Source organism: Halictus rubicundus, chromosome 8 (assembly GCF_050948215.1).
Source record: "Halictus rubicundus isolate RS-2024b chromosome 8, iyHalRubi1_principal, whole genome shotgun sequence".
In the NCBI taxonomy this organism is placed as follows: Eukaryota; Metazoa; Arthropoda; class Insecta; order Hymenoptera; family Halictidae; genus Halictus; species Halictus rubicundus.
In genome coordinates, this window is record NC_135156.1 from 16,812,279 (window position 1) to 16,838,256 (window position 25,978).

The window sequence follows — 25,978 nt, forward strand, 5'->3', positions numbered from 1 at the left end:
TGGAGAACCTAGAATAATTTTTTGACGGTCTACAATTTTTTGATGGGCCATGCAGAGTCTCCGGAAGCTCCACAATTTTGTTGGTGAACCTAGAATAATTTTTTGACGGTCTACAATTTTTTGATGGGCCATGCAGAGTCTCCGGAAGCTCCACAATTTTGTTGGAGAACCTAGAATAATTTTTTGACGGTCTACAATTTTTTGATGGGCCATGCAGAGTCTCCGGAAGCTCCACAATTTTGTTGGAGAACCTAGAATACTTTTTTGAGCGCCTACAATTTTTTGATGGGCCATGTAAAGTCTCCGGAAACTCCACAATTTTTTGATAGGACATCTAGAGTCTCCGGAAGCTCCACAATTTTGTTGGAGAACCTAGAATAATTTTTTGACGGTCTACAATTTTTTGATGGGCCATTCAGAGTCTCCGGAAGCTCCACAATTTTTTGATAGGACATCTAGAGTCTCCGGAAGCTCCACAATTTTGTTGAAGATCCTAGAATTTTTTTTGGACGTCTACAATTTTTTTCAGTGGTCATATAGAGTCTCCGGAAGCTCCACAATTTTTCTGAAGGCCCTAGAATTTTTTTATGGACGTCTACAATTTTTCTAGTGGTCATATAGAGTCTGTACAAGGTCTACACCTGTTTTGGAGGCGTTGGAATTTTTTGAGAATGTCTACAATTTTTCAAAACATCATATAGAGTCTTTGGAACGTCTAAAAATATTTTGGAGGTCCCAGAATTTGTTTGTACAATACTTTAACAGATCGTATAGAGTGTTTAGAAGGTCTACAATTTTTGTGGTGAATTGTTTTATAATCTGCAATTTTTGTCGTGGGCCCTAGAATTCTGTTGAAGTTGCTGCAATTTTTTGTACCCCGTGTAATGTTCGCGGGTCATCGACGCAGACGTGATGGAGTAACGTTAATGAAAGTATGAGGTAACGATAACGCGTTGGTTTGTTGCAGCCTGCGATCCGGAGACGCATTTCCAGTGCGGTAATGAGACCTCCTGCCTTCCGTTGGAGAAGAGATGCGACGGCAAGATAGATTGCTGGGACGCAGCCGACGAGATTAATTGCACGCTCGGTAAGAAGGCCACTGGCGAGAGACGGCCGCCGTTGGCTATAGTATCGTCGACTGGTCCAAATCACCGCGAACCAGTTGCGAATCTACTTGTTGACTCTATCACCTCGGTCAGAACGTTAGGACCCCTCTACATAACTGTCGATCTTTTATCTGTCGCGACTGTACTCTCCTGATAGCAATTATTACATTCTCGGTGAAAAGAGATCGTGGAAAGGCTGACAATAATTAGACTCCGGATTTTTCAGCAAAATAATCGCTGATGAAGTCAATGGTAAGAAAAGGAAGCTGGGCGAGAATACATTACCTCTTTCAATGAATTTAAGAAGCTGATGATAATCAAGAATGTCATTGAATCCTTCTAATGTTCCTACAGTTTTGTATTTGAATTTTTTGGCACAAATGCATAAAATCCGCAGTCTAATAATAATAATATAGTGACACTATGGAACGTCTTTCCTACGGGAGAAATCGTTTTAGAAATGCACGCGATTTTCTCCGCGAGAGATCGAGTCTCGTTGGCCAGTCGAGATATTTACAAATCACGGTGTTTGCCTCCTTTTCTCTCTATATTTTTGTTCTCTATCTCTCTCTTTCTCTTTCTCTCTCTCTCTCTCTCTCCGTCACTGGCTCTCTTCTCTGAACTTTCGTTATTTTTTCTGTTCTCCCTCGTAGGTGGTAAACTCGGTAGGTGTGAGTACATTATTCGTTCATTTTGGGGCCGCATGCAACAACACCACGCTTGCTCCTGATCGCCGACACTTTCCTGCTGTCCAAGACAAAGATTCCTTTGATTTTGCCCGGTACACAATGGCCGCTTTTCATTGCGCTCCTCAAGCATGTACACGGAATGATCTTGCACCAGAGGAGAACTCCCATACACACACAGACACACACATACACGCACACACGCGTGTCAAGTGCGATTAGTGACCATTAATCTCTTCAAGGACGCGTCAGCTCATTGAGACGACACGTTGGACCTGAATGGTCGCGTTTGTGCGAGCACGTTGCTTTTCCGAATTTTTAACGTCCCTGGATAGATCGTCCTTGAGGAGATCGAATCAATGTCAAGCATCTGTCCGCGACCATTTTATGGTCGCGCCATCAGCTTTGAACTCTCCGCTTGCACCGCTTGCTACGCTTTCACTAACCGATATCCCAAGGCGTTCACGGGAACGGCGAGATTACTATGTCTGTTGACACAACTGTCCAGCCTGTCCTTCGGAGAACGAGTTCCCGTGCAGCAACGGACAGTGCATATCGGAGGCCCGTTTCTGCGACGGCCTGCCGGACTGCGTCGACGAGTCCGACGAACCGTCCGGTTGCCAAGGACGATGCAACAAGCAGGAGTTCACGTGCCAGTAAGTCCCCAGAGGTCACAGCGATGGGATCGAGACCGTAGCTTCGTCCCCTGGACAATGCGAACGATGGTAGCAACAGAGTTATCAAAAAGTCTTCGCGGTCTACCTATCAGAGTCTCCTCTAGCGACTCTCTGCACGAAGGACAATGCGTGACATCGGTTCGCCAGCAGGACTGACAGCAATAGTGGAAATACTGTGACGTCACATATTCTCCTCGCGCAGAGAAGCTTTTAATACACTGAATACGCATCGTTTGGTAACCCTGGGTAGCTGGCTCTAGCCCAAGTCACAGGTTGCACCGTGGGGCATTGTCCCGGGGCCCTGGCAAGAGCAAGAGCAACGAGGCCACGCCCACTGAAGGCATTCTAGACAGAAAGAACAAGATAGATTGCCCCGTACTTCTGTGTGGGAAGTTCTGCTGCCCTTCAGGACCAATCCGCAGCTATTCAAGGGCAAAGTTGCTCGTGCCCTTTATTTCTGGTCCACATTACAGTGACCAGAGTGACATTCACATGACATTCAGTGACATTCTCCATATATGTCAACAACGCAGGTCTTGCCAGCGTCATGTATCGTCCAGGAGACATTCCCGAGCCGTGTTATGTTTACTCCTTCACGGCGATAATTCCGCGACGTTTATCATCCAGGCGTTGGCGACATATACAGGGTGCGGCGCGAATTAGTCCCCACGATTTTTCAGCCCCTTCGGATGAAATTTTTCTTACCAAAGTTAATCAGTATTTAACCGACAAGAAATTGCAATATTTTAAATTTAAAAAAAAATCGATTTTCAACAAAAAATCAAGGTCGCCGTCATATCTTTTAATGGAACTGGGTATTTTGAACTTCATAATATTGTAGGCGACGTCGAAACGAATTCAACGACCTGTTATACAATGACCTTCAGATGACCTTGAAAGATAATATCGCCATGAATCAATTGCTAGAATATTTGAAATATTTCGACGGTACGCAATAGCAACGCCTCATATAGAGAAATCAATAGAGAAATCAATAGAGAAATCACTGTGTTGGGTACCCAGGAAAGCATTAGCTAATTCTTTGTTGGCCCGTAACTTTCTTGTACGCTATGATCTCGATCCCATCTTCTGAGCAGACGTTGCTCCCGACGCAACTGTTAAGTATCCTTTGTTTGAATTGCACACAGAAACAATAGGTGCATCACGAAGGGGATGAAGTGCAACGGTGTCGACGACTGCGGCGACGGAACCGATGAGAGGCACTGCAAGCACCGTTACCGTTGATCCCTCGTGCCGGTCCGAGTCTATATCACAGTATTTTTTTCTTACGGGAAGAGAGCGACAAGTGTAATTAATGTATATATTTATACATATATATATATATATAAATATACCATTGTGCCGTATAGATATGCAGCCGATGCATAATAAATTGTTTAGAAGCGGTACACACGGTTGACTGCAATTAGGAAATGACATAGTTTATTGATGTATCATAAACAATCGGTTACAAGTGCCGTATTTTGTACCGCGACGTCTTTTTCAATGGAACATTATACACAATTATAGTTTCCCTTCATTTTTCTCCGCGGTGCTACAGTTACACAACACGTACGCATATATATATATATATATTTTTTCTCTCTTTTTCTCGCGCTCCCTCGCGTCACATCGCCGTAAACAAAACGAAACCGTTCTCGTCACATTTGTACACATCCGAGAATCCCGCGAGCCTTCCAGAAGCCAAGCCGATCGATTTTCGCAAGACCGTCAATTCAACGCATTGCACGTCGCAGCTTCGTTCGAAACCGCTAGAAATTCAAGTTGAATCTTCTAAATAAGAAAAAATACGTTTTCAACGTAGACTCGTCGCATTATAAACTTATACATTCACACTGAAGCAACTTTTCGTCGCTCATTGTTTTGTCTGCTTCCTCTTCTTCCGTTCGGTAAACGGAATGGACTTTTGCTATAGTCAACGAAATTGACCAGGCTTGGCTGTTGAAAAACTCGCGGTATACCATATATATATATATATTTTTGTATACAGTGGATTTCCTCGCTCCTGTATAAAAATTTCGATCACGTTCGCAACACGTTTCTATAGTTTTACGCGAAACTACGGCTAATCCTTGATCCGAACAAGAAGCGTCCAATGCGTTAGATATATACAGGTGTACAGGCTCTGTCGCCGAGATAATTAATTAAACTCTCGAGGGCGGACGCTTACGACAAGAATAGAAAAGGTCGCAGATGCACGCGCGTCCGAGACGAGTCTTCCACTTCTGAACCGGAAATGGGCACGCGATTGAACAGTCTCTTTTCTCGATCGTGGCTACTTCTTATACTACGCGTATTTTTGAAATTGATTTTGATTAACGGACGCAGTCTTCGCGACGAGGCGGTGGTACGGATTCCAAGGTAGCATGGGTCGTCTATCTCGAGAGCGTCCTGTGAATCTAACGCAGGTCCCGGGGGTTAACTGTTAGCCATAGAGAAAACAGGATCGTGTCCTCCGTTCGCCCGAGATCATGCGGTTTTCCATGGATCCTCTCGAACGTGCCTCGAGGCGGGATTTTAGAGGAATTCGTCCGGCTCTCTCGGTGCGTCGAGATCGCGATAATGAATGACTGGTCGGAAGTCTCCACCGCCGCCGCTGTAACGTTTGAACAACAATTAGAACTTGTGGTAGTTTCGTGATGACCGGTGACGTAGACAACAAAGAATAATAGAAAATGGTGGGAGAGGACGAGACCTCGAGAGGTGCGTGTGTGTGACGTGTGCGACGTGCGACCAACTGGACGTAGGAATTCGAACGGAGGCATGGGATGAAAGAAAATAAAAGCACACGTGTAAGCAGTAACAAATACGTTTATTTGTTAGTCCCTTTCTGGTACGGTTACACAGCATTTGCCGATCTTTTCTCGACCCTCCTCTCTCGTTCCCTTCTCCCTCTCCCTTATCGACAAGGAACGTGACACGAGAAGCCTGCTTGTTAACACAATATCTACCAGCGATTACTTCTGAATTTTTGCAAATCCACGGTTGAAGGTTTTTCGTTCATAGCTCGTTCAACAGCTATAGCAAATTCACCTACCCCGTGAACACACGACGCACCAGTAACGTGATCAATCATAACACAATTCGTGAAAATCCTACTGACAGGCTTCCGATAGATAAAATGTTCAATTACACGTGACGCAAACTTTTCATTCTATTCGTCGGAGTGTGTCTGTACCGTGACCCGTGAAAATCCGTGCGAGTCCCGTGTGTCAAGGGTCAATAGCATGGGAAAACGTGCTGATTTTGTAACACAGTTCTCGTTCCCGGTATTTCTTTAAAACGCTCGGCGATCACGTGCGCGTGTTACATAATCCAGATTAAAAAATCTGCTAGCACAGAGTCCGATATATATATATATTGCTTAGGATTTTCTCCCCGGTTCTTTTTGTTTTGTTTTTGTTTTTTTGCCGTTTACAGGCTGTCCGCGCAAATTGACTCGAGGGTTGCCGGTTAAACTCGGATTAAACTTAGAACATGTCCATGTCTGGCTGGTCCAAGTCATTATAACTAACAATAGGCCTCGAGGTTGAATCCGGGGCAGCCCTGTAAAACAGTGGATCACACCACGTTCAATACACGTCGCCGAGAAACGAGAAAGAAATGAGAACAGAAGAACTTCGAGACGGTACTTTGTTTGCGATCGACGGGATTTATTGTTGATCGTTCTCTAATTAGTCGCTCGGGTACCTTCGACAAGCGTCGCCCGCATGCCAGAGATTGCGTACAACATGCGAGTCGCATGCCACTCAGAAAAATAATGGATTCCTTACCGTCCTCTATTGAAACCGCCGCGATTTGGACGCGGCATTCCGAATCCACCGCCGAATCCTGGCCCGTAACCGGACCCGTAGCCTCCTCTGCTGCTGCCATAACCGCCGCTTCCGTAGCTTCCGAATCTGCGGAGATGAAGTTGCACAGATCAAACAAAAGAATTTCTAACTTCGCATCAAGACATCCAAATGTAAAGTGGAAATGTTGCTTGGACACTTACGTGGAGCACCCGTACGGGGTGAATCCCTCGCGCATACCCTCCCTGGGCGGTGCCTTGCTGCCAGGATGCTCCGGCAACTGCGGCCTCTTCGGGTCCCTCAAATAGTTGTTGAAATACTCCGCCTCCGCCTTGACCTCGGCCACCTTCTCAGCGTGTTTGTTGAAGATGTGTTTCCGGATGAAGTCCGGCCCTTTGAACTTCTTCCCGCTTAGCGGACACAGCCACTTGTCCTTCGACAACTCCTGCGTGTTCGCCTGGACGAACTTCTCCACCTCGCTGATTCGATGAAGTCAAGGAAACCATAGGACAAGGCTGCAAAGACTAACAAGGAGAGGTCACGGTCAGAAGTAGTTTTACCAAGACAGTGACATTTCCTTGCGAGATCTTTCTGTTATCCGAAAAGGATACGTTTCCGCGTTCTTAGCGCCGAGCTTGTCGAACTCTTCCTGGGACAGAGTGGCGACCGGCTGCAAGAAAGCGGCCATTTTGCTCTCGAAGTTGCGACAGTACTCGGACAACTCGGTGCTGGAAACTTTGGCTGCTGGAGGCGATCCTCTGACGTGCATTATGCCGCACCTGTTCGGCATCTCGTCCTCGTTGGGGTACTCGCAGTGGTTGTAGTAGTCGACCGAATGGACTACCCGCAGGTAAAGAATCAGTCTGTCCAGCACCTGAGGAAGGAAGAGGATTTAGATGATCTGATGGAGGTCGGTTGACGAACGGTGATATGGTACCTTGACCAGGGTCGGATCTCTCTCGATGGGACCATCCCCGTCGCCTCCCAACTGTCCCTCTTCCTGGTCCCCAGACATTCCCAGCAACTCTTCTTCCTCGGCGGACGCCTCCTCTATCAAGTAGTCGGTTATGTTCTTCAACACCGGATTCTTCGAGGACAATCCAAACGCCTGTGGACACAAGGAGGTTTGTAGACATTCTTTCCCGTGGGAGAGGCGTTTGTTCAACATCGACTTACAGCTTGCTCGACTTCGTGAGCATTCTGCGCGCCTTTAGCCTCTTTGTTGTCCTCTTCCTGCTTGGCCGCGCTGTCCTCCTTCTTGTCCTCGTTCCACAGACCGACCCTGTTGTCCAAATTGTGCACGATCTTCGCACTCAGTTTGATGTCGTGTCGAACTATTTGCTTGTGCGGCGTCAGACCGTTCACCGCGCGGATACGGCGCGAGAGATCTCTGTTCACTATCGCACCCAACTCGCAGTCCCTGAGCTATAGCAATCATAAGTTCAGCAAGTTCGTTACTATCAGCGTGTCTTGCTACTGATGCGCAAGGTTTTTATTTTGCATTAACCCCTTGCACTACTATTTATTTTGTGATTATAACGATTAGAAGCTCTTCATCGTTCAGAATTTCATAGAAAAAAGAAGAGAATTGTTATTGTTTGTATTTCTGTTTTCTGCAAAAGGCTGTAATATCGACTGCGACAAAATGGATGTTTATTTCGGTTCAAGGGAAATTAACCCCTTGCACTACCATTTATTTTGTGATTATAACGATTAGAAGTTCTTCATCGTTGAGAATTTCGTAGAAAAAGAGAAAGAAAGTTTATATTTATTGTATGCCTATGTTTTCTCCAAAGGATATATGTCAACTACAACAAAATAGAATTTTATTTCGGCTTAGAGCAAAATTAATAACCTACATATTTATCGGACTCTGTTCGGAATCTTCATCGCGAGTCTGACTCGATATCATAGGGCAAGGGGTTAAAAGCGGTGTACAAAGCTTGTCGATTGTTAATGAGATCCGGGTTCGGTACCAGCAACTTACACGAATATTATTCAGACTCCAGCATATCTCCTTTATGTTCACTTGTCGTTCGAAGGACACCCATCCTCTTCGAAACCATCTCCTTTCCGGCTGAGGATCCGCTATGGCAACTCGTAGGAATCCAGGGAATCGTTTGCACATCTGCTTGGACAAAGGTAAGCTTAGTAAGAGGAATGCAACCGCGTTTGGGTACGGCAGATTGTTAACTGACCGCCTCCACTTCCGCCTTCGTGATGGTAGGCGCCAAATTACGAAGAAAGATGCTGCTGGTTTTGTGCAACGCTCTAGGCTCTTTCTCCTTGTCTTCGCTGGCCAGGTCGATCACAGCTTCCGGCTCTATCGCGGCCTTTTTAGGCTCCGGTGGCTCGCCGTCGGACTTGTTGGCTTCCCCTTCCTCTTCTTTCGCTTCTGCAGCTTCTACGTTCTCGTTGCTCACGTCCGCTTTCTCGACGGCAGCTGCGAGACAACGTGTTCGTTAGTTTGACTTCACTGGCAGGTATTGTTCGCGTCTCGCGAGAAGAGACCCGCGACGGCACAGGGACAAGCAAAGTTCGCCTAATTTCGAGTCTCTTCTCGCGAACAATACGCAATTTATCGAGACTCACAAGCTTCTTCCTTCGGCGGGTCAAGCTTGTTGCTGTCGCTACCAGAAGAACTACTGCTGCTACTGCTGCTGCTACTGCTGCTGTTACTGTCGGTACGCTTCCTCTTTTTGGCGCCACTCTCGTCAGTCTTACCTATAGCACCGAATTAAAATTTGTAGATCAGCAGAAAATGTGATTAGAAGATAAGCAAATGTTTATGCTCGCGAGCAGGAAGAAGAAGTACCGTTTCCTTCCATTTCGTCGTCTTTTTTCGGTTCCTCCACGTTCACTTCGGGTTTCACGGGGTCCCCGGACCAGTCCTCCTCCTCGATACTACTCTTCATTTGCACTTCCATGGGCTGTCCGTTCTTAAACGTTTTCTCTGCACGCGAAGCCTCTTCCGGTTTACTCGTGTCACTACCGAGCAACAATTACAAATTAATCGATAGTTCCTGTTTCGATGTTTTCAGGTACTAGGTTCCTCACCTGTTGTCCGTCTTCTTTTCAACCGTGGGTTTGCTTCTCGCGTCTTCTTTCTCTTTGAAAGTCTCTCTCGCGGTCTCCTTCGAAATGATCGGGTTCACCGGTTTCAGATCTAGAACTTGCAGATCTTCTTCGGTGCCGCCTTCCAGTTTGATCACCACCGCGTCCAACAAATGGAGAAGAGCGTCCGACTGGTCGGCGTCCACCGAAACTTTGTCAATTTCTCCGACTTCGAGCATTTCTAAGAAAACTTCGACGCGTTTCTGCGAAAGAAGATCAGAGTGAGAAAGAGAGCCAGGTGAACCAGGTTGAGGAAATTCTCTTAAAATCCAGAAACAGATACCTTGAGAGCAGACACTTGTTCCTCCTTTCTCTTCACCGACTCTTCGGGGTGATACTTAATTTTGAACCTGGCAAAATCGACAGAAACGTTGATATTAGTCGCGTTTCTCCGGGCAGACTTTCGTCGATAGGAAAGCAAACAGACGTACAATTTTGTGGACTCTTATACGGTTATGGTTCGTTACGTTCGGAAAAAATAACATTGAAATCAAAGATATATCAGTTAGTTTCAGACTTCCCGACAAGAATATATTCTCTACACGCTTCTATGGAAGCAGCTTCTGTGTATGCTTATCGATTGAGATTATCCGCGGATCGTGAACGATCACTATGTACGTATAGACAATAGAGAAAGAGAATGGATCTGAACAGCGACCGAGATATCACGGTCTCCCTCCTCCGCGCTCGGCGCAACACTGTTCCTCTCGTGATCAGAAGCATTAAACTCATTATAATCCTCGTTTTCGCGCTCGAGGCACGATTACTTTAAACAATTAATCAGTTTTACTGTCAACATTGGTCAGTTACAGAATGAAGCCTCACCTGTAGGTGTTATTACAACTCGCATTCGGTTTTCTCGTCGACTCAGAGATCTATTTGCGAACGATTGCGTTCTCATCGTTTCGAATTTCAGTGAGAATGATTATAAACGGGTTTAAAGCGCGGCCTACCGCGAGCAGAATTTTGGGCTTTGCGCGCCCAGCTCGCATTTCTCATTAGCTACCTAATAGTACACTTTCGTTCGAATCTTCTGCGATGCGCGTCACGCGGTATGCATAAAATGTACCGGGAAAAAATAAACGAGCGAGACGAGATCTGTGCCCAAGACAAGGCGTTGCTGGCTGTATGGCTGTAGGGATAGACAGAGAGAGCTGGTCATATTGGCTTGAATATTACCGATAAAATGGTGTCTGCAATTTAGCAAAAATTATAAAGCCGCTTACACCCTCATCCCCTTTTCTGGCCAACGTGTATGCCATCCTTGGTGCATACACGCTAGGCCAGAAATTTCTTGATAACACTAATTAGGATCCAACGATTATTTTCTACAGTGGACGATATGGTATATCCACGGTATGGCAAACAGGCATAGAGAAACCGTTTATTCTCGTCTCATGCGAGTTTTAGTGGTACATTTAGTGTTTTAATGTGGTGAACGCGTGTGTCGGACCACTGTAGAAATTAATTGCTCTTTTCTTTCTTTTTTTTTGTATTCGCGTTTCAAAGCACGGGGTTGAGCTGCATGTTACATTAAAAGTGAATAATTGCAAGCAGACGACGAAACGAAATATACCATTCCTCGTCCTTGTGGGCGACGAAGAATTCGTTCAACTGTTGCCGCCTGAACTCCAGCTTGTACTCGTTGTAACGTTTGATGGCCTCCTCGTCGGTGATCGTGTCCTCCTGTGTCCCGAGGAACGCTTTGAACGACATCATCGGCGGCTGAGTCTCCACGTTCGAATTGCTGAAGTTGCCGGCCACCTCCCGACTGCATCAAGCGAACGAACAGAAATTAGGATCGGTTAACGCGCGAGAAAGCCGCCGGTCGATGCTACCTCAAACGAGCCAGCAGGCGTGGAGTGAATCTACTCCGTTTTTGCATGATCAGTATGCAACCTCTCTTTTTCATGACAAGTCGTCGACGTGCTCAGAATCAACTTTCCAGAAAAGAAAAGAATATCGTTATAAACACAACAGAAGAAACACAAACCTGCTGCTGTTACCATGGTTTCCATAGTGATGATTGCCATGATGCGGAGGTGGATAATGATCAGGACCCCATGACGCAGCCCCACCTCCTCCACCTCCTCCTCCACCCCCGTAATAATCGTGCCCGTATCTGGGGCGATCGTCCCAGTCCGCTCTCATTCTCTTCATCGGAGGAGCCATTTCCTGTGACCTGGCCGGACTGTATCTATCCCGTCCTCCGCCTCCTCCGCCACGATACTCTCTATAGTCCGGACGTTGCCTAGGTCGACTGGACCACTCTCTAGAATAGTTGCTGGCATTACATCAATGAGAGAAAGTATTGATAAGTACAATCTGGTAACAGATCAGAAACCGCAGAATACTGAATAGATTTTAATTACCTGTCGACCCAGTCATCTCTTCTCCTATCGTCTCTACGACCTTCCCTTGAATAAGATTCGGTACGTTCCCCTTTGAACTTGTCTCTCCTCTTCCTGTCGTACTCGTCGTCCGAGTCACCCATGGTAAAAAAATGTTACGTCACTTCTGAAACGCGTAACAGGTAGAAAACAATTGGAAACGTATTTCAGAGATCGACGAGCCACCGATCTTGAACCGCAGCATACCAGATGGGGGTTAAGTGGACAATTGGAGCACATATATTTCTTGGCGTTAATTCGCGCTAATACTTCCGAGCATTCTTCACCGAAATTAGATTCGAAAGGAAGTACGCAGTTGGGAAAACGTTTGGCCAGGAGCCAGTGCTCGTGAAGGAATTTTCGAACGAAATATTCGAATAACGCGCGAATACGGGTCCTCGGAACGACCGAACTCTGTTACGTTTCGTCAGCTAATCGACTCGTGACGCTTCCGCGAAGGAATCGTGCGAGTAACGCGTTCGGGTGGAAAGTAACGAATTGAAATGGAGTACTTACATATATCAGGTACACCGTTGGAGGAAATTAAAGTCCGAGCATAGAGGATTTTTGTCACCCGTTACCGTGCGTCACCAAACTTGACCAAAGTGTCCCTCTTGCCGTGAGGTGCGGCGTCAGTCGCTATCACGGCCACGGCGTAAGACCATGGCAGAGAGGAAATGAGAGTGCTCACGCCCGGGATTTTAGTGTCCCCGGTACAGTGCTGCCCCCTAGTCTAATTTTTAGCCTGGACCAGAACCTGCATCATCTTACCTGCATCATTAGCAGCGGAATCCTAATAATGCCAGAGTGGATACTACTTCCATGTTAAAACAGGCTCTTCTACGTAGGCTCTGATCCAGCCTAAAAGATGATGCAACATCCAATACAGGCTAAAAAGATGATGCAGGTTCTGGTCCAGGCTAAAAAGTTGATGCAGGTACTGTTCCAAGCTAAAAAGATAATGCAGAAAAGTGGGGACACTACAACCCCGAACGTGAGCACTCTCATTTCCTCTCTGACCATGGTCGCTAATGTCGCTATCGAGGCTTCGTTCACTATCGATCTCTCTCAGCGTTCGAGACCCGCGAAATTCAAACGTAAGAATCATATATAACGCGAAGCATACTTATGCTCGTCGTTGTTCCAACATAATCAATGCTGCAATTCTAACAAACGGGAATGGAAATATTTTTAACGCGTCGAATGCGGATTAGTAATCAATTATCTTTATTTACAAAGTAAAATGAATGTATATCATCCACTACGCAGAATATAGCTCGGGAGAAGCTACGACTTCTTTTCGTACGTTATGCTGTGTAAATAAGTTTTCTATAACAAAAAGAGAACTACGCATGCTTCGAACGAGTAATTTCATGAAATTACAGAGATTCATTAAACTTACGTGGTATTGTCTATTCCGCTACAATGCTACAGCTTGGAAAATGCGTACGGTGTTAAATTGTTTTTATTGCGTAACATATGTAGGACGTTTTTATAAAATGATTATCAGTAGACTGCAGATGTTAGTGCGAATATTAGCTTTTACTTGTCGTCGGCTCAATCAGCTTCCAAATAAAATAAAATAAAAGTTTCATTGGACATTGTTGAACTTGTTATTGCTGTGAGCACTAGACATCAGCATAGGATATATGTATATATAAATGCATACAGTCCACAGTCTATTAATTGTCTAAATATTTGTTGTTGCACATATTAATTACCCTTATTGACAACAAGGGTGTGTATAGCTCTTCAAGCAAGTAAAGGTTGCTATTAGAAAACCTATCATGTGGTGCTTTGAGTTTGACTTTCTTTGTCGCATAGTAGAGTGTCTATAGTAGCGTATTAATCATTTAGAGACACTCGGCATTACAACGTCGGTTGAGTTACAAAAGGTCTGAATCGTTCGTGTCGTAGTTTCATTTTAATTACAATTTCAGAAATCATGTACACAATATGCTTACACGAATAAATAAATAAATAAATCTTTACAGGCGAAACCAAAGATTGTTTGGTGGATACGTTTCCAGAGTATCGTTAATATTGTACGTTCACGCCGACTTCTCCAGGTCACAAAGAACCGTGTCAGTCTCAAACGTAATACAAAAGAGTGTAACAAATATAAACAACGAAATAAACTTTTCAAGTACGCGGTCAACAAACATTCTTACACACTTGTTCGCTTCAATCGCGTGTCCACCGAGACGACTCTTTCTCCTTTCGAAACACAAAGCATGTTTATCGACAAAAGCTTAACGAGATTAGCTCCGCGAATTATCAGTTTCCAAAGGACAAGGCCGCATTTTAGTCATTCCTCGGATAGTGCTATAACATTATTATTAAATGATACGGTATAGTCCGGTAGTACATATAGTTCGGTTGGATATGAACCTGAATATTATTGACGCCCAACGCTTTAGAAATAGATTTACACTCTTACATTGTCAAGCGGATCGTATCGTTACGTCAACAGTGTGTAAACAACATATAGTATTACTATCAAGAGAAATAGTCGTCGCTCACGCAGGATCCAATGAATAAATTTCTGTTTACTCATCGATTGACAAAGTAGAATTAATATATGCGTATACCTCTATATATATATGTAAATGTATACAAACAACTTATTCGTGGAAGGTTACATACAATAGTAATAGTAAATTCTACGCCTTACATACATCTAGTTCCCGCGACTTTTTTCTATCGAAAACAGACCATTCGCCCCGTCTTTTTACAATTGCAACCGCTTCTTCGAATGAAAAAATTATGAATGATAAATCATGCGCATTGCAAGTTCCGTTGCCGTTGCATTCGAGTTGTAACTTTTAGTCCTACTTAACAAGGGAACTTTTCCTTTTGATACATATATGTATACGTAAGAATGGAACTGAGTATAATTACAAGATGCTGTAAGACACGAGTAACCGCGAATGAGTTAACATAATATAAATTAGTTTTGGGTGCAACATTTCAAAGGCTTTGTTCATCTCTAATGCGAACTACATTATATCTAGTCTCGAGTAAAAACATACATTGATGAAATAAACTTTTAACAATAACATAAACGTATCTTAGTAACGTAAAGCATTATTATTTTTACTTAAATGCGTACTATGATCGTATTCTCTCGTTCCTTTCCCAATTGACTTTGAACCAAGCAAACGATTCGGTAAAACCTTTTTAAAAATTATGTAATGTACAAAAAAAGAAACAACCAATTGATTCCGTGTTCAGAAATTCAAATAAGATAGATTAAAAAATAATGCACATTTCACATTCATTGTTTTGATACTCTGGCAGTGTATAGATAACGACTGACAATTTATCAAATATTTCCAACAACTTCGAAAGTGATACTCCTAAAAAATAATGTTGAATTATATTATAATTCATAGTAAGCATGGCCTACTATTTATTCAGTAGCCAGATGACCTTATCGTTTATAATTAATCCGAATCACTAGTTAATGATAAATAGTAACAGTTGTTAAAAATATTACACATGTGTAATATTGCATCACATCTACCGAAGTCGCTGCTGAACTTACGAAAAACAATCTTTTTCGGAATGATAATTCGCCGCGGTCGCATGCACTGAAATTAAATTGCACAAGCTATCACTTTTTTTGGCAAGCTATTTATATATTTATAAGTATAAATACCAACAGGATTCCAATATTATTTAGTTCTATATTTACTTGTATGCCCTGTTATAACGGCATATTGAACTAGTATATCCCATAGAATACTTGACGTTCATTCTGTATATTCTTTGATGGCGATCTTCTATGAATAAATATTAAATGAATCGATGAACAGTACGTGTAACAGTTGCCAAGTGTGCAAGGAGGTGTTATGAAAAATATATTTGGGTATAAAAAACGAAACTACTTTACAAGTTCCACTGAAAGCAGGGTATGACTTAAAAAGGAATACACATAGACTTGGATTAATATTATAGACAGGAAATAGCACGAAGATGGACCAACCGATCAGCGTAGATCCGGGTTATCGTTAACTTGTTTTTTAATGCGTAATAATACTGTCGTGTACCATTGATCCAATCGTGAAATGGAATCATATTCCTTTACCGCTTCTGTAAATCCCTCCAGATGTTGTTCCTCTAGGTGTTCTATCAAAGTCTGAAATGAAAATTCAATGATCCATCTTATGAAAACGCGAGTGAAAGTTTCCGTGTGCGTTCCAACCTTGGACTTGCGTGAACCGTATTAATCAACGAAAAAGATGTTTACGCTTCATACCTTTATTAATTTATATTCTCTAGAGTCTTGGAATGCAGGATATTGTTCTTGGTAACGTTCGATCGCGTGCTGCGCATTTAACACGTCGACGCATAAGTGACACAGTGCCGCTCGGAAGAAATACTCTTTCGCGCTGTACTTCAATAAAGAACTTTCTAAAGATGAAGAAGCAACCTGTAGCAGAAAAAAGAAAGTTATACGATTTCTTGATCCGTAGAAAGCATCTTAAATGGCACGAATCTAAATTATTTTTACCTGTTCATAAATTTGAATAGCCTTATCATAGTTTTCAAGTTGTGCAGCGTACTGTGCAACTTTCAAAAGACACTTATTGGCAGACGAATTGCTTTCCTCCCCACGGAAATAGTCAGCAGCTTGTTCGTAATGATGAACGGCTCTTTCGAGATCTACTGCCTCGCTTTCGTACATTTCAGCTATACTTTGATGATGCTTGGCTGCCATTGTAAATCTACCCATGTCCGTGTAAATCTCAATTGATTTCACCAGACAGCTAATGGCCTCTGCAAGCGAATAGAAGAGATTAGATGTTTCTTTCTCGAATAGAGAAAATAGTTATCTTGCGAACATGACTGTACCATTTATATTCGATTTTTTGAAGCAATTAGCAGCATCTACATAATTGTTAGCCGCATCATGCCGATTCCCTGCTTTTCCATGGAGTTCTGCTGCTTCGTAGAAAGCACTGCCAGCTGAACTCCACTTCTTTGCCATCTTGAACATATTTGCAGCACGTTGGTAGCATTCTACTGCCTCTTCTACTTTCGACGAACTTCTGCAATACATAAAAAACATTGGTAATCAAAACAATAAAAATTTAAAAAGAACACAGAAATTACAAGTACTGTGAAAAGAAGCTAAAAATCAAATATTTCCGAAGTATTTGGCAGCCTCAATTAGTTGGGACAAAAACTGCCTAAAACAAAATAACTCTGATCTAATCTATCGAGTATTACAAACAGATTTCATTTAATGGTTAATGGTATGCAGGAAAACAACGTATCTATATTGAATTACGGGTCATTATTTTTGTCAGACTGGCGATAGCGTCTTATATTAATTTCATTGGCGGAGAATGCGTTAATTTAGTTTCGACACGCTATATCGCGACTGGACGGCAACTGTTATATATGTACACAGGTATACGTGCATACAAATGCACACACGAAGACACACAGTGCATCGAACGATTCGAAATGATCGAGAAAAGAAACGTCGAAGAGACGCGAGTATACCGTTCAACAGAAAATGAACAGGCGAAGATCCTTAGGTTGATGGATCATGATAAATAAATAACGAGAGCCGAGAGAGACTGCTGGATTCGGTGTCGGGCGAGTTCAAGTAAATCGATGTGGATAAACTTACCCGAACAGAGAGCCGAAGAATCCTTTCGAATTGAGCTTCTTCTCGGCCTCGGCCAGCAGCTGCATCGCCTTTTGTTCACTGTCAGCCATCGTCACTTTGAATCCTGACAAACAATCAGTCGAAATAAATGTCTCAAATCATGAACGTCGCACGAACAGTTCACCTCTCCGAAAAAGACGTCACTAAAGTCAATGAAAGTGAATCGAGTGTCATCCGCGGCAGGTTAGCCAACGTTCAAGAAAATCGCTACCGGGGATTAAGTCCTGTTCACAATCGAGCTGCGCGCTACCAGCTGCGCAGTCGACGTTTTATTTATAATTTATTATTCACAGTTTAACTCCCGGAGGCTTATTAATAGAATCTTTAATAACTGTGTTACATTTGAAGGAGCTTTATGTTTCTTTTTAAATGTTAATCTTAAAAGAAGTTATTGATTCGTGTATTATTTCACACAATTTGTTAGTGTCTATCGAACAATTTATTAACGAACCTGAGGCCGGGATTGTCTATTTTCGATTTTTAAGGCCATTGTTTTTCCATTTGAAAATTAATTATTCGAAGATCTGTCACGTGACTGATCCGATCTTTCCGTTAATAAATGGACCAATCAGAGGTCTGTCACGTAACCGAGCCAACCGCCATTACTGTTGCGTCTCATTCTAATCTTTGGGTCGAACGAGACGTCGAATTCGAGTAACAGTTGGCAGTAACGGCGCCAAAAATAATTTTCCATTCATCCCGAGAATCCGAGGTCAAAGTTCGAGAAAGACAGTGTTATCGATTTGATGAGCGTATCCGAAAATTAAAAGGAACATCTCGAGGATGTCCGGGGTGAACAGACAGGCGTTGAACTCGTTGCAGCCTGGCGCGCAAAATGCGCTCGTGATCGGCATAATTATAAACAGTTTCAATATGAAAACGATCGATGCCACCCGATCGAGGTGTACGAACCTTATATAGCTTATATAATATATAATTTATATATAATTTATGAACAAATTGACCTAACATTTTCAGTTAACCACGGTGAACGTGGAGTATGGACATTCACGTTACGCGATTCCGAGGAATATACGATAAACGTGACCGTATGGGGTAGCGTGCAATTCGTAAGAAAATTGTCCTCGGAATTCCATGTAGGCAGCGTAGGTTTGTAACCAGTTGAAATCGTTTCGTTACTGTTTACCGTTCTTTCGAATCGGTAAGAATGTACAGGCTGATTCAAAAGCGCTGGGCCAGAGACTTTCGAATTACAGTATTCGCTCCGATTTGTAAAGCAATCAGGAAACTTTTCAATTTCTGGTTTTCCTCTCACGAGAATTTGACCAACATGTCTGTGAAATCTTTCTGACAAACAGATTAGGATGACATTATTGCGCGATCTAGCGTCTGCAGGGGAATCCCCTAGGAATGGGAACAAAATTGATCATTAAAATAGATCTTCCGATCGCTCTTGGAGCGAATGCTGTAACCTGCTTGTGTGTACGCGTATACACAAAGCTTTCTACTTGAGTCTGGCAATGTGATTTGAATGATTATTATTTTATATTCAACATACAGTAGAAGTGATCAACCCGAAAGTGCAGGAACGTCGTCCAGAAGATAGGAACGAGCTCTTTGTACCCTCTGTGTCCAGTCGATGCAGTCTCACGGTCAACGAGGGCAACGCGCTGGTGCAAGCTCACGATGCACCAACCCGCTCACGATACGAACCCCTTTTGATGTACCCAATTAAGAGCCTAACCTCAACGCGAACCCTGAAAAACATTTTTGACAACCTGGAGGCGCTACGCGATCAATACGTCGACGTCTTGATCGTCGTCACATTCGTACGTTTCGATTTAGATCGATTCCATGCGTGGTCGAATCGATGATTTCACATAAACAATCGCTATTAACATATATTAAAATGTAGCGGCTGTTCGATTATCTACAAAGAGATAATTCTATATGCAAAGATAAAACAAAGACCAAGTTTTGGTATTTATTTACTTTAGGGTAGGCAGCCTCGACAACTTTGACCTTGGCATATGTTGTCAAGGACATTCTCCCGATTAACATCAAAGAGGTTTTAGCGGTTGCTCGTTAAAATGTTATTATTATTAAAACAATAACGGGCAACGGCGAAGATCACTTGGAGATTAGTCTGGGAAGTGTCTTTGGCAACATACAAAGATCAAGGTCATCGGAGCTGCCTAGATTAAAGTAAATTAGGCTTCTGTCTCTCGCATGGTTCAAGTACTATTTTTCTCTCGTATACTGATTTCCACCTGTTGCCGAACGCCCTGTATCTCTGAACATTTGATCGAGATCATATTGGGTCATCGACCCGTACGCAAAGGCGCGTACTTAAAACAAAAAAAAAAAAACGCTCGAGAACCTTCTACACTTTCCAAAGATAAATGCTAGGTACTACGGTTAATTCCTTGTATAATTGATAGGTCAGCAATATTCGTAACATAATTACACGGGACGGAAGAAGCATCAGATTCCGGAATTTCGAGGCAGCAGACGGATCCAGTGATGAAGTGGCATCGTTGGTGCTGTGGGAGAACGAATGGATCGATAGGGCCGCATTTTGGGAGCCCAAGAAGACTGTACTTTTCCTGACGGAGGCCCGGATCGGTTATGATAATTTCAAGAAAAAAACAGTCCTGTCGATAGGTTGTCACTGAGAAATACTATGTTCAAGCAATTACAACCGATAACTTTAACGAAACCTGCGTCAGAATATGTCCGCGAAGTTTACCGTTCGTAAACTTTCAGTTAGGAAAACTCTGATCACCGAGAACCCTGATGCACCGCAAACAACGACTATCAGGAATTCCCTGCGGTGTTACGATCCGGATGTAATGTCCGGGAACACGTTCGCGTCACCGAATCGTAAGAAAAAAAGAAATTGTACATCACCGCGAAAATGAATGCTTGTTCTATTCCTGTAATTCTTTCCTGCCAGCGGATACAATTTCCACCGTGATGACTATACAGGAAATTTCGAACAGGTTGAACAAAGCGCCGAAAGCAGGGGACAGGCTGCAGTTCGCTGTAATCTTAAAGGCCTACGTAATGGACATAAACGTCGACAGCAGGAATCCTGAGATCATATCTAGTAGATGGTCTCTCATTTGTCATCTCTTTTCTCACCATGAGTAGCATAACGCCAGCTGCCCGAATCGCACGATTTCACTCGTCCTTTCATTTTTCGCAGCGCGTTGTGCAAGAAAATCGTCCTCGACCAAAACGACTCCTGTATGAACCTCGAATGCCCGTCAGGAAATGGAACACGCGTTCCCATGAACGTAATGAGCCTTAACTTGAAGGTGAACCTAAAAGACGACACGGGGTACCTAATCGGCTGCAAGCTATCAGGAGATGTGGCCGAACGCGTCCTTGGCTGTACAGCTGCCGAGTTTCAGGTTACTATGGATATATGTGTTTAGATTAGGTCAAAAGTTCGTACCCGATTTCGTATTAAAATACAACAATGGGCACGAATTTTTGCAATGACCAAATATTTTCGAAATCCGCCGCTTTCTGAAACCATAAGAATACTCATGGACTTTAGGCGATGATAATCCCCCAACGTGAAGACTTGAAATGGAAATATGCATTGGAGAAGTGCGACATCCGGTTGCACATCTTTGGGCCAACGTCCACCTTCCCGAATGCGATTTACAATATTTTGTCAATCAACAACAACGAAGACGAAGACGCAGACACGCAGCCTCTCGACGAGATCATCAACTCGGCCGATCTCTAAATGTTTGAATATCGCTCGTTTGTTGCAACAATGACTCGACGGTCAAACTTAGTGTTTCGATGAAAATTGTGATTTTTCATGTGTGTCACTGTTGCAGTACGTTAGCGATATCATGCACTACGTGTTCTTGTTGTAAAGTACAGCAGTATTTTATTGTCAACGATATAGTTTGTAACGTTCTGTTTCCACGATAGCGTGGAGTTGTTAAAGAATCGTTTTCGATGAAAAATAAAACGTACTTCAAATTTGATTCCGCTTTCGATCAGCTGATTGGTAAATACGCGGTTCGTGGTTATCTATAATTGTCTATAGTCGCGGCGGAATGGTTCATGCAAAACGTCATTCTTGATACGTGTGTTTTGTTAAGTAATTGCATTTTGTACGGTTATCATAGTTGTAAGTTTAGAGATAAAAAATGGAAGTGGACGCTCCCGCGAAAGCAAACCCTGTCGAGGTTATAAGAGAGGCTATGAGAGAATTAAACTATGCGGAAAGGAAGGAACAACGTACGAAAATATTGAATATAAATCGTGTAACTTTGGGCAACATCCTGTTAGATTCGGCTTTCACACCGGAATTTGTTGTCGAAAAGGCGAAAGCACTTAGAAAGAAACCATTACCAACAGAGGAGTACAAACAATTACAAAGTGCTCTTATTCAGGTTAATTAATTTTAATTGCTTGTGACTCTAAGCGAGTCTATTTTCCATTGTCTCTAATGGTATACATGATTCTATCAGCTCCGCTTAATGTGTTTTTCCTTCTATGTCAGAGCGAGGAAAATGTGAAAGCATTTTTAAAGGTGGACAATATCATATTCGCCTTGGTACGTGATTTCTCCAGTCATAATCCAGTTTTGCAACTATGCGCTATCAGTTGCTGTTGTAACATAGCCCTGGGAAATGACAGAGCTTGTACATCGTTGACCAAAAGTATCTCGCCATACCTTATTACAGAATTAGAGAGTTTAAATTATCCTCTATTGGTGAGTAACAAAGTGTTCATACGAAAAGATGATAGGAATATTGTATTTTTACTTTTCACAGGAAATTTGCATATGGACAGTGGGTAATTTGGTAGCTGAAAGCGGCAAGGCCTTCGAAATTCTTCACGCACAAGACTGTTTAAAGTACATTACGTCGCTGATATGCCATTGTGATAACACGATTTTGGCCTCTGTAGCATACGCAGCTATGCATTATGTGCATATTGGTTTTCAGCATATCCTGTAAGGCTTGTCGCTTTGTTTCAATATTTTCTAGAACTGTAATCAATAATACAAATGCTTTCAGCGAAAATGAGATGATTGAACTGGTCAAGACGAGTACACAGAGAAATCTCTCTTTTGAGAATCCATACTTTATATGGCTGCTAGCTTTATTGTCTTCTCACATTGTCTGCAACACGTACTTATATAATACAGTACCTTTGGTAGTCGATTACTTACACCAGAACGCTACAAACAACATCACTGCTGTAACAGAGGTATGGTTTTTCCTGTCAGTATTTCTGTACGTTCAAAGGAGTTCATAATACAAATATTCTTCTGGTTTCATTTTAGATCACAGCATGTACGAGGATATTAGCCAACACTGTTAGCGAAAGGTCCGGGCAATTAGCGAGATTTCTTTTAGAAAATCCAAAGTACACGGAATCGAGTTCATTGATGTTAAACAGATTACTCTCGTGTCAACACTTACATGTTAGGAAAGAAACATTATGGTTGATAGGTAGTTATAAACAATTTATTATTAAATGAAACAGTGAACGTTAAGGTTTTAATGGGAATAATAAATAATATTTCAGGCAACCTTTACAACCATGACTGCTCCGACATTAAACACATTATACGAGATATTATACCCAAACTGTCGTCTCTCAAACAAGCAGTTCTCTCTACAACACAACAAACTATGACACTGAATACCGATTTAACCGTTTGAGCAGGTATATCATGCTTAGCAATATATCGATCACAGCATTCACATGTATACATACAATGCGTTTCATTTATCTTGCATTCCAAAATTTCTTAATCTTCCAAATGAAACTATACTTCGTCCTGGGACAATTTTTTCGGCAGAAACATCGGAAATATTGAGGAATCCAAGAAAAACGGAATACCCTGTATGTATCATTAATAATTATTGTAAATGGTAAAACACCTTCCGGAACGTTCTGTCCCCATACTCGCATACAGCGTTTCGATACAAAAATATTAAAGTTGTTACTATACAATGTCAACCGTACTCGCTAACAATTAGAACCGTATTCATCTTAATAATTCATTTTAACAGGAATAAATTGTCGTATTCCTATGGAAGAATGGTCGTCCCTCGTAACGTCTTCTATACAGGGTACTTTCACTAGATTGAAGTAAATGTGACCCATTATGTCCGCCGTTGGATGCTTGCTCGCTTTTAAACAGCGGTACAGTGCCTCGTCGCAGGTGCAGTGTGATCTGCGGAAGGTGAGAACAAGGTTGACATGTTTCACAGTGGCCCGCAAACGATATGTGATAAATACTTGATCATGTACTATGCAACAAATCCAATAAAATTCTATTTTTCATACTTAGTATACAAGGAGTAATTGGTGAGGTTGTATCGCGTTCGCTGCGCGCGAACTTTAACAGGACAGAGATCATGGCTGCGACAGCACCTGGAACAAAGCGACGCCCAATTAGAGCAAAGGTCTCTGCGCTAATCGAAGCGAATATAATTAAGATCGATTTGCGCTAACCTATCGATTTCCACTTCTTGACCAAGGTCGTGGTAGCCCTCCGCGATGTCCCCTGTCCCGCACCATTTGGTCCCTGGAACAACAATGCACGCTGCATCTTCCGATTCACAATTAATAGACTGCGGCTTTTATGCACTTAGGAGAGAAACGAGTAGGCGAAAGAATGCTATTTGGTTCCTGTTTCTTACAATCGATGCAGACAACTTTTATTTTGCATGAAAGATCCGCTGTCTAATAAGTAGACTGTAGAGCTTCGTGCAAATCCTCGATTTTACCAATTGTTTCGTAAAGAAAATTCAGTTTGTCAACAGGAGGATTACTTGTGGTAAAAGTACGATCAGAATACATAGAAATCCGCAGTCTATGTGTAGCAGCGTATTTATTTCAGACAATTACCTGGAAGAATGCCTGAGAGAAGGGACAACGAGCTGCTCACGACGCGCGTACCCCTGCTCAAGCTGTTGGACATCGAGGATGTCAGAACGTCCTGTTGTATTTTATCTAGTAGCTCGCACTGTTGCATAAGCTTTGTTATCTCGGGGAACGATACCTGCTGCGGAATTGTCGTCGCGGACAGGTTCCTCAAGACCTCGTTAGCCTCTTCTTGCTCACTAAAAAGATATCGCTTGTTTAAATCAGGACTTTCTTTTCGCACTTGTCATTCGCGTTCAGATATGAAAATGATCCTCAAAATTAGGGGTTGGGAGTCGTTTATCTTGGGGAAATATGTAAACACTGAAAGGCATAATAGTTCCCCGGACAAACGACTTGTAACCCCCACACGTTGACCGATTTCAGGATGGTTTTCTGTTTTAAATGATTGTAAACCGAGAAATTCGAAACTTCAGAGTATTACTATGGTTTTAGCGCGCTTGCGGGACCTGCCAGGAACACTCACTAAACTTCGATCAGGTCGCAGTTGTGCAGCTCGTTGTTGGTCCCGATGTCGACCACCGCGATCGTCTGATCGTGATAGTAAACCGCCGTGATCTCACCCCTGACGGGAACCCTGGGCCTTGGCGTGGTTCCTGTCAGCCCCTTGAACACGTTCTTGAAGAAGATCGGCTGCTGCACGCTGCTGGAGCTTATCGCCACGACCAAGAACAATACCCAGCCCCGGAAGCACATCTCGACCCCTTAGAGTACCCCTGAGCTACACGCAAACAACACAGCACTGCGCGTCTTTCCGTTCGCGTGACCGTTTTATTCGCATTCTGACGGTTCCCGTGGGGGAGTCCTGTGTTAGATCATCTCCGCAACGTTCCGGGGAAACGGTCCCAGGAAAACTGAGTTACATCGTTGATGCGACCGCGAAATTTATCAGACATAAGTGCGATCGATCGCGGTCGCCCCTCGGTTCCTCCCGGGGAACTTTTCTTCTGGTTATGACTTATTTAAACACTATTATAGTCAACGTTCGCGCCGCCACAAAAACTTGATTGTCTTCGACTGTCGACGCAGCGTTTTTTCCGCGGAATCTGAAAGAAGTGTTTTGATTTTTTCCCTGTGTCGGGTACGTTCGTTTTTCCTTCCTTTTTTAAATGCGCCGAGTGGCTCAGCTAAAAGTAGGTCGCTCAAGTGTCTTCGATTTGCTATTTGTTCGATATGCGCGAAATATTTCTGATCAGTAGACTGCGGATCTTAATGCGAAATGAAAATGTTCGAAGTCAATTGTAAAACACGGAAGACCGATGGGAATGTACTCCTTCGTTTGGTAATGTGAATAAGTCCAAAACGATGTAGTAACGTTCTTCAATCTTTCCAATGTGTTCACAATTTTGTGTTTTGTCTGATCATTCTTTTCATAAACGCATAAAGTTCGCAGTCTACGCCACTGTTTGCACTCAAGGCTTGAAAACACTCGAACTTGAGGGTCCGAAACAAGTTTCAAACAGTACGTCTTCGTCTAAATTATCTTTCGGAAACGCAAGGAAACTTCGCTTAAATAGCATTTTTCTTTTAGGAATAATTATTAACTTCTCAACATTTTCCCATCGCGAGCGATTCGAGTAAAAAATAGATAACAAGAAGAACATTTACGTTGGTTC

The 25,978-nt window shown here is 42.9% G+C and overlaps 6 protein-coding genes across 13 annotated transcripts in view; 3 read left to right on the top strand and 3 right to left on the bottom strand.

Moving 5' to 3' along the window:
• The window catches only part of LOC143356120 (uncharacterized), a 41,117-nt gene extending 37,234 nt beyond the window's left edge, over nt 1–3,883 (top strand). For 3 of the 5 annotated variants that reach the window (XM_076791549.1, XM_076791548.1, XM_076791552.1), the window contains 4 exons: nt 968–1,087; nt 1,760–1,777; nt 2,301–2,448; nt 3,618–3,883. In XM_076791549.1, the coding sequence (XP_076647664.1) occupies nt 968–1,087; nt 1,760–1,777; nt 2,301–2,448; nt 3,618–3,714 (383 nt within the window). In that variant the 3' untranslated portion in view covers nt 3,715–3,883. The remainder of the gene's footprint in view (nt 1–967; nt 1,088–1,759; nt 1,778–2,300; nt 2,449–3,617) is intronic. The other 2 variants (XM_076791550.1, XM_076791551.1) reach the window with 2 other exon arrangements.
• Nucleotides 3,884–3,980: 97 nt separating this feature from the next.
• Nucleotides 3,981–12,583, bottom strand: Ars2 (arsenic resistance protein 2). 4 transcript variants are annotated; one of them, XM_076791544.1, is made up of 16 exons: nt 12,302–12,583; nt 11,768–11,912; nt 11,389–11,679; nt 10,972–11,166; nt 9,679–9,745; nt 9,339–9,598; nt 9,097–9,269; nt 8,874–9,005; nt 8,480–8,724; nt 8,269–8,409; nt 7,458–7,706; nt 7,219–7,389; nt 6,893–7,155; nt 6,485–6,760; nt 6,264–6,389; nt 3,981–5,086 (listed from the first exon to the last, which is right to left on the bottom strand). In XM_076791544.1, exons 2-16 carry the CDS (start codon nt 11,887–11,889, stop codon nt 5,008–5,010), a joined length of 2,790 nt encoding a protein of 929 aa, XP_076647659.1. In that variant the 5' UTR covers nt 11,890–11,912; nt 12,302–12,583; the 3' UTR covers nt 3,981–5,007. The 4 variants fall into 4 exon arrangements, with proteins under 4 accessions (XP_076647659.1, XP_076647661.1, XP_076647658.1 ...); XM_076791546.1 differs by having other exon boundaries at nt 11,389–11,667; nt 11,768–11,909; nt 12,298–12,583; XM_076791543.1 differs by having other exon boundaries at nt 11,768–11,909; nt 12,298–12,583.
• A 412-nt stretch (nt 12,584–12,995) lies between these two features.
• On the bottom strand, nt 12,996–17,653 carry Alphasnap (Alpha-soluble NSF attachment protein). Its single transcript, XM_076792759.1, has 5 exons — nt 17,430–17,653; nt 16,643–16,839; nt 16,302–16,567; nt 16,047–16,220; nt 12,996–15,926 (listed from the first exon to the last, which is right to left on the bottom strand). The coding sequence occupies exons 1-5, from the start codon at nt 17,516–17,518 to the stop codon at nt 15,777–15,779; spliced, it is 876 nt and encodes a 291-aa protein (XP_076648874.1). The 5' UTR covers nt 17,519–17,653; the 3' UTR covers nt 12,996–15,776.
• Nucleotides 17,654–18,021: 368 nt separating this feature from the next.
• On the top strand, nt 18,022–21,224 carry Hdm (meiosis specific with OB domains hold'em). Its single transcript, XM_076791422.1, has 8 exons — nt 18,022–18,372; nt 18,447–18,578; nt 18,990–19,258; nt 19,871–20,093; nt 20,196–20,312; nt 20,386–20,545; nt 20,638–20,845; nt 20,995–21,224. Exons 1-8 carry the CDS (start codon nt 18,252–18,254, stop codon nt 21,187–21,189), a joined length of 1,425 nt encoding a protein of 474 aa, XP_076647537.1. The 5' UTR covers nt 18,022–18,251; the 3' UTR covers nt 21,190–21,224.
• A 38-nt stretch (nt 21,225–21,262) lies between these two features.
• Nucleotides 21,263–23,622, top strand: LOC143356053 (uncharacterized). Its single transcript, XM_076791423.1, has 7 exons — nt 21,263–21,850; nt 21,961–22,173; nt 22,235–22,416; nt 22,481–22,673; nt 22,750–22,918; nt 22,995–23,135; nt 23,486–23,622. Exons 1-6 carry the CDS (start codon nt 21,605–21,607, stop codon nt 23,129–23,131), a joined length of 1,140 nt encoding a protein of 379 aa, XP_076647538.1. The 5' UTR covers nt 21,263–21,604; the 3' UTR covers nt 23,132–23,135; nt 23,486–23,622.
• On the bottom strand, nt 23,130–25,513 carry LOC143356054 (uncharacterized). The gene is made up of 5 exons (XM_076791424.1): nt 24,829–25,513; nt 24,327–24,541; nt 23,931–24,003; nt 23,763–23,849; nt 23,130–23,649 (listed from the first exon to the last, which is right to left on the bottom strand). Exons 1-5 carry the CDS (start codon nt 25,056–25,058, stop codon nt 23,466–23,468), a joined length of 789 nt encoding a protein of 262 aa, XP_076647539.1. The 5' UTR covers nt 25,059–25,513; the 3' UTR covers nt 23,130–23,465.
• Between the last annotated feature and the right edge of the window lie 465 nt (nt 25,514–25,978).

Excerpts from the sequence above, each read along its gene's own strand:
- Ars2 (XM_076791544.1), bottom strand. The coding sequence starts at position 11,889 with ATGGGTGACTCGGACGACGAGTACGACAGGAAGAGGAGAGACAAGTTC. Across the intron at positions 7,390-7,457 it reads CTCACGAAGTCGAGCAAGCT|GCGTTTGGATTGTCCTCGAA; the intron begins GTAAGTCGATGT and ends TTGTGTCCACAG. Across the intron at positions 6,761-6,892 it reads GGCGCTAAGAACGCGGAAAC|CGAGGTGGAGAAGTTCGTCC; the intron begins GTATCCTTTTCG and ends TCATCGAATCAG.
- Alphasnap (XM_076792759.1), bottom strand. The coding sequence starts at position 17,518 with ATGGCTGACAGTGAACAAAAGGCGATGCAGCTGCTGGCCGAGGCCGAG. Across the intron at positions 16,221-16,301 it reads CTATTCAAATTTATGAACAG|GTTGCTTCTTCATCTTTAGA; the intron begins GTAAAAATAATT and ends TTTCTGCTACAG. Across the intron at positions 15,927-16,046 it reads GAGAATATAAATTAATAAAG|ACTTTGATAGAACACCTAGA; the intron begins GTATGAAGCGTA and ends TTTTCATTTCAG.
- Hdm (XM_076791422.1), top strand. The coding sequence starts at position 18,252 with ATGTCCGGGGTGAACAGACAGGCGTTGAACTCGTTGCAGCCTGGCGCG. Across the intron at positions 18,579-18,989 it reads ATTCCATGTAGGCAGCGTAG|TAGAAGTGATCAACCCGAAA; the intron begins GTTTGTAACCAG and ends TTCAACATACAG. Across the intron at positions 20,094-20,195 it reads AAAAACAGTCCTGTCGATAG|TTAGGAAAACTCTGATCACC; the intron begins GTTGTCACTGAG and ends GTAAACTTTCAG.
- LOC143356053 (XM_076791423.1), top strand. The coding sequence starts at position 21,605 with ATGGAAGTGGACGCTCCCGCGAAAGCAAACCCTGTCGAGGTTATAAGA. Across the intron at positions 22,417-22,480 it reads ATTGGTTTTCAGCATATCCT|CGAAAATGAGATGATTGAAC; the intron begins GTAAGGCTTGTC and ends AAATGCTTTCAG. Across the intron at positions 22,674-22,749 it reads ACATCACTGCTGTAACAGAG|ATCACAGCATGTACGAGGAT; the intron begins GTATGGTTTTTC and ends GTTTCATTTTAG.
- LOC143356054 (XM_076791424.1), bottom strand. The coding sequence starts at position 25,058 with ATGTGCTTCCGGGGCTGGGTATTGTTCTTGGTCGTGGCGATAAGCTCC. Across the intron at positions 24,542-24,828 it reads TGCGACCTGATCGAAGTTTA|TGAGCAAGAAGAGGCTAACG; the intron begins GTGAGTGTTCCT and ends ATATCTTTTTAG. Across the intron at positions 24,004-24,326 it reads TCTCTCAGGCATTCTTCCAG|GGACCAAATGGTGCGGGACA; the intron begins GTAATTGTCTGA and ends TTGTTGTTCCAG.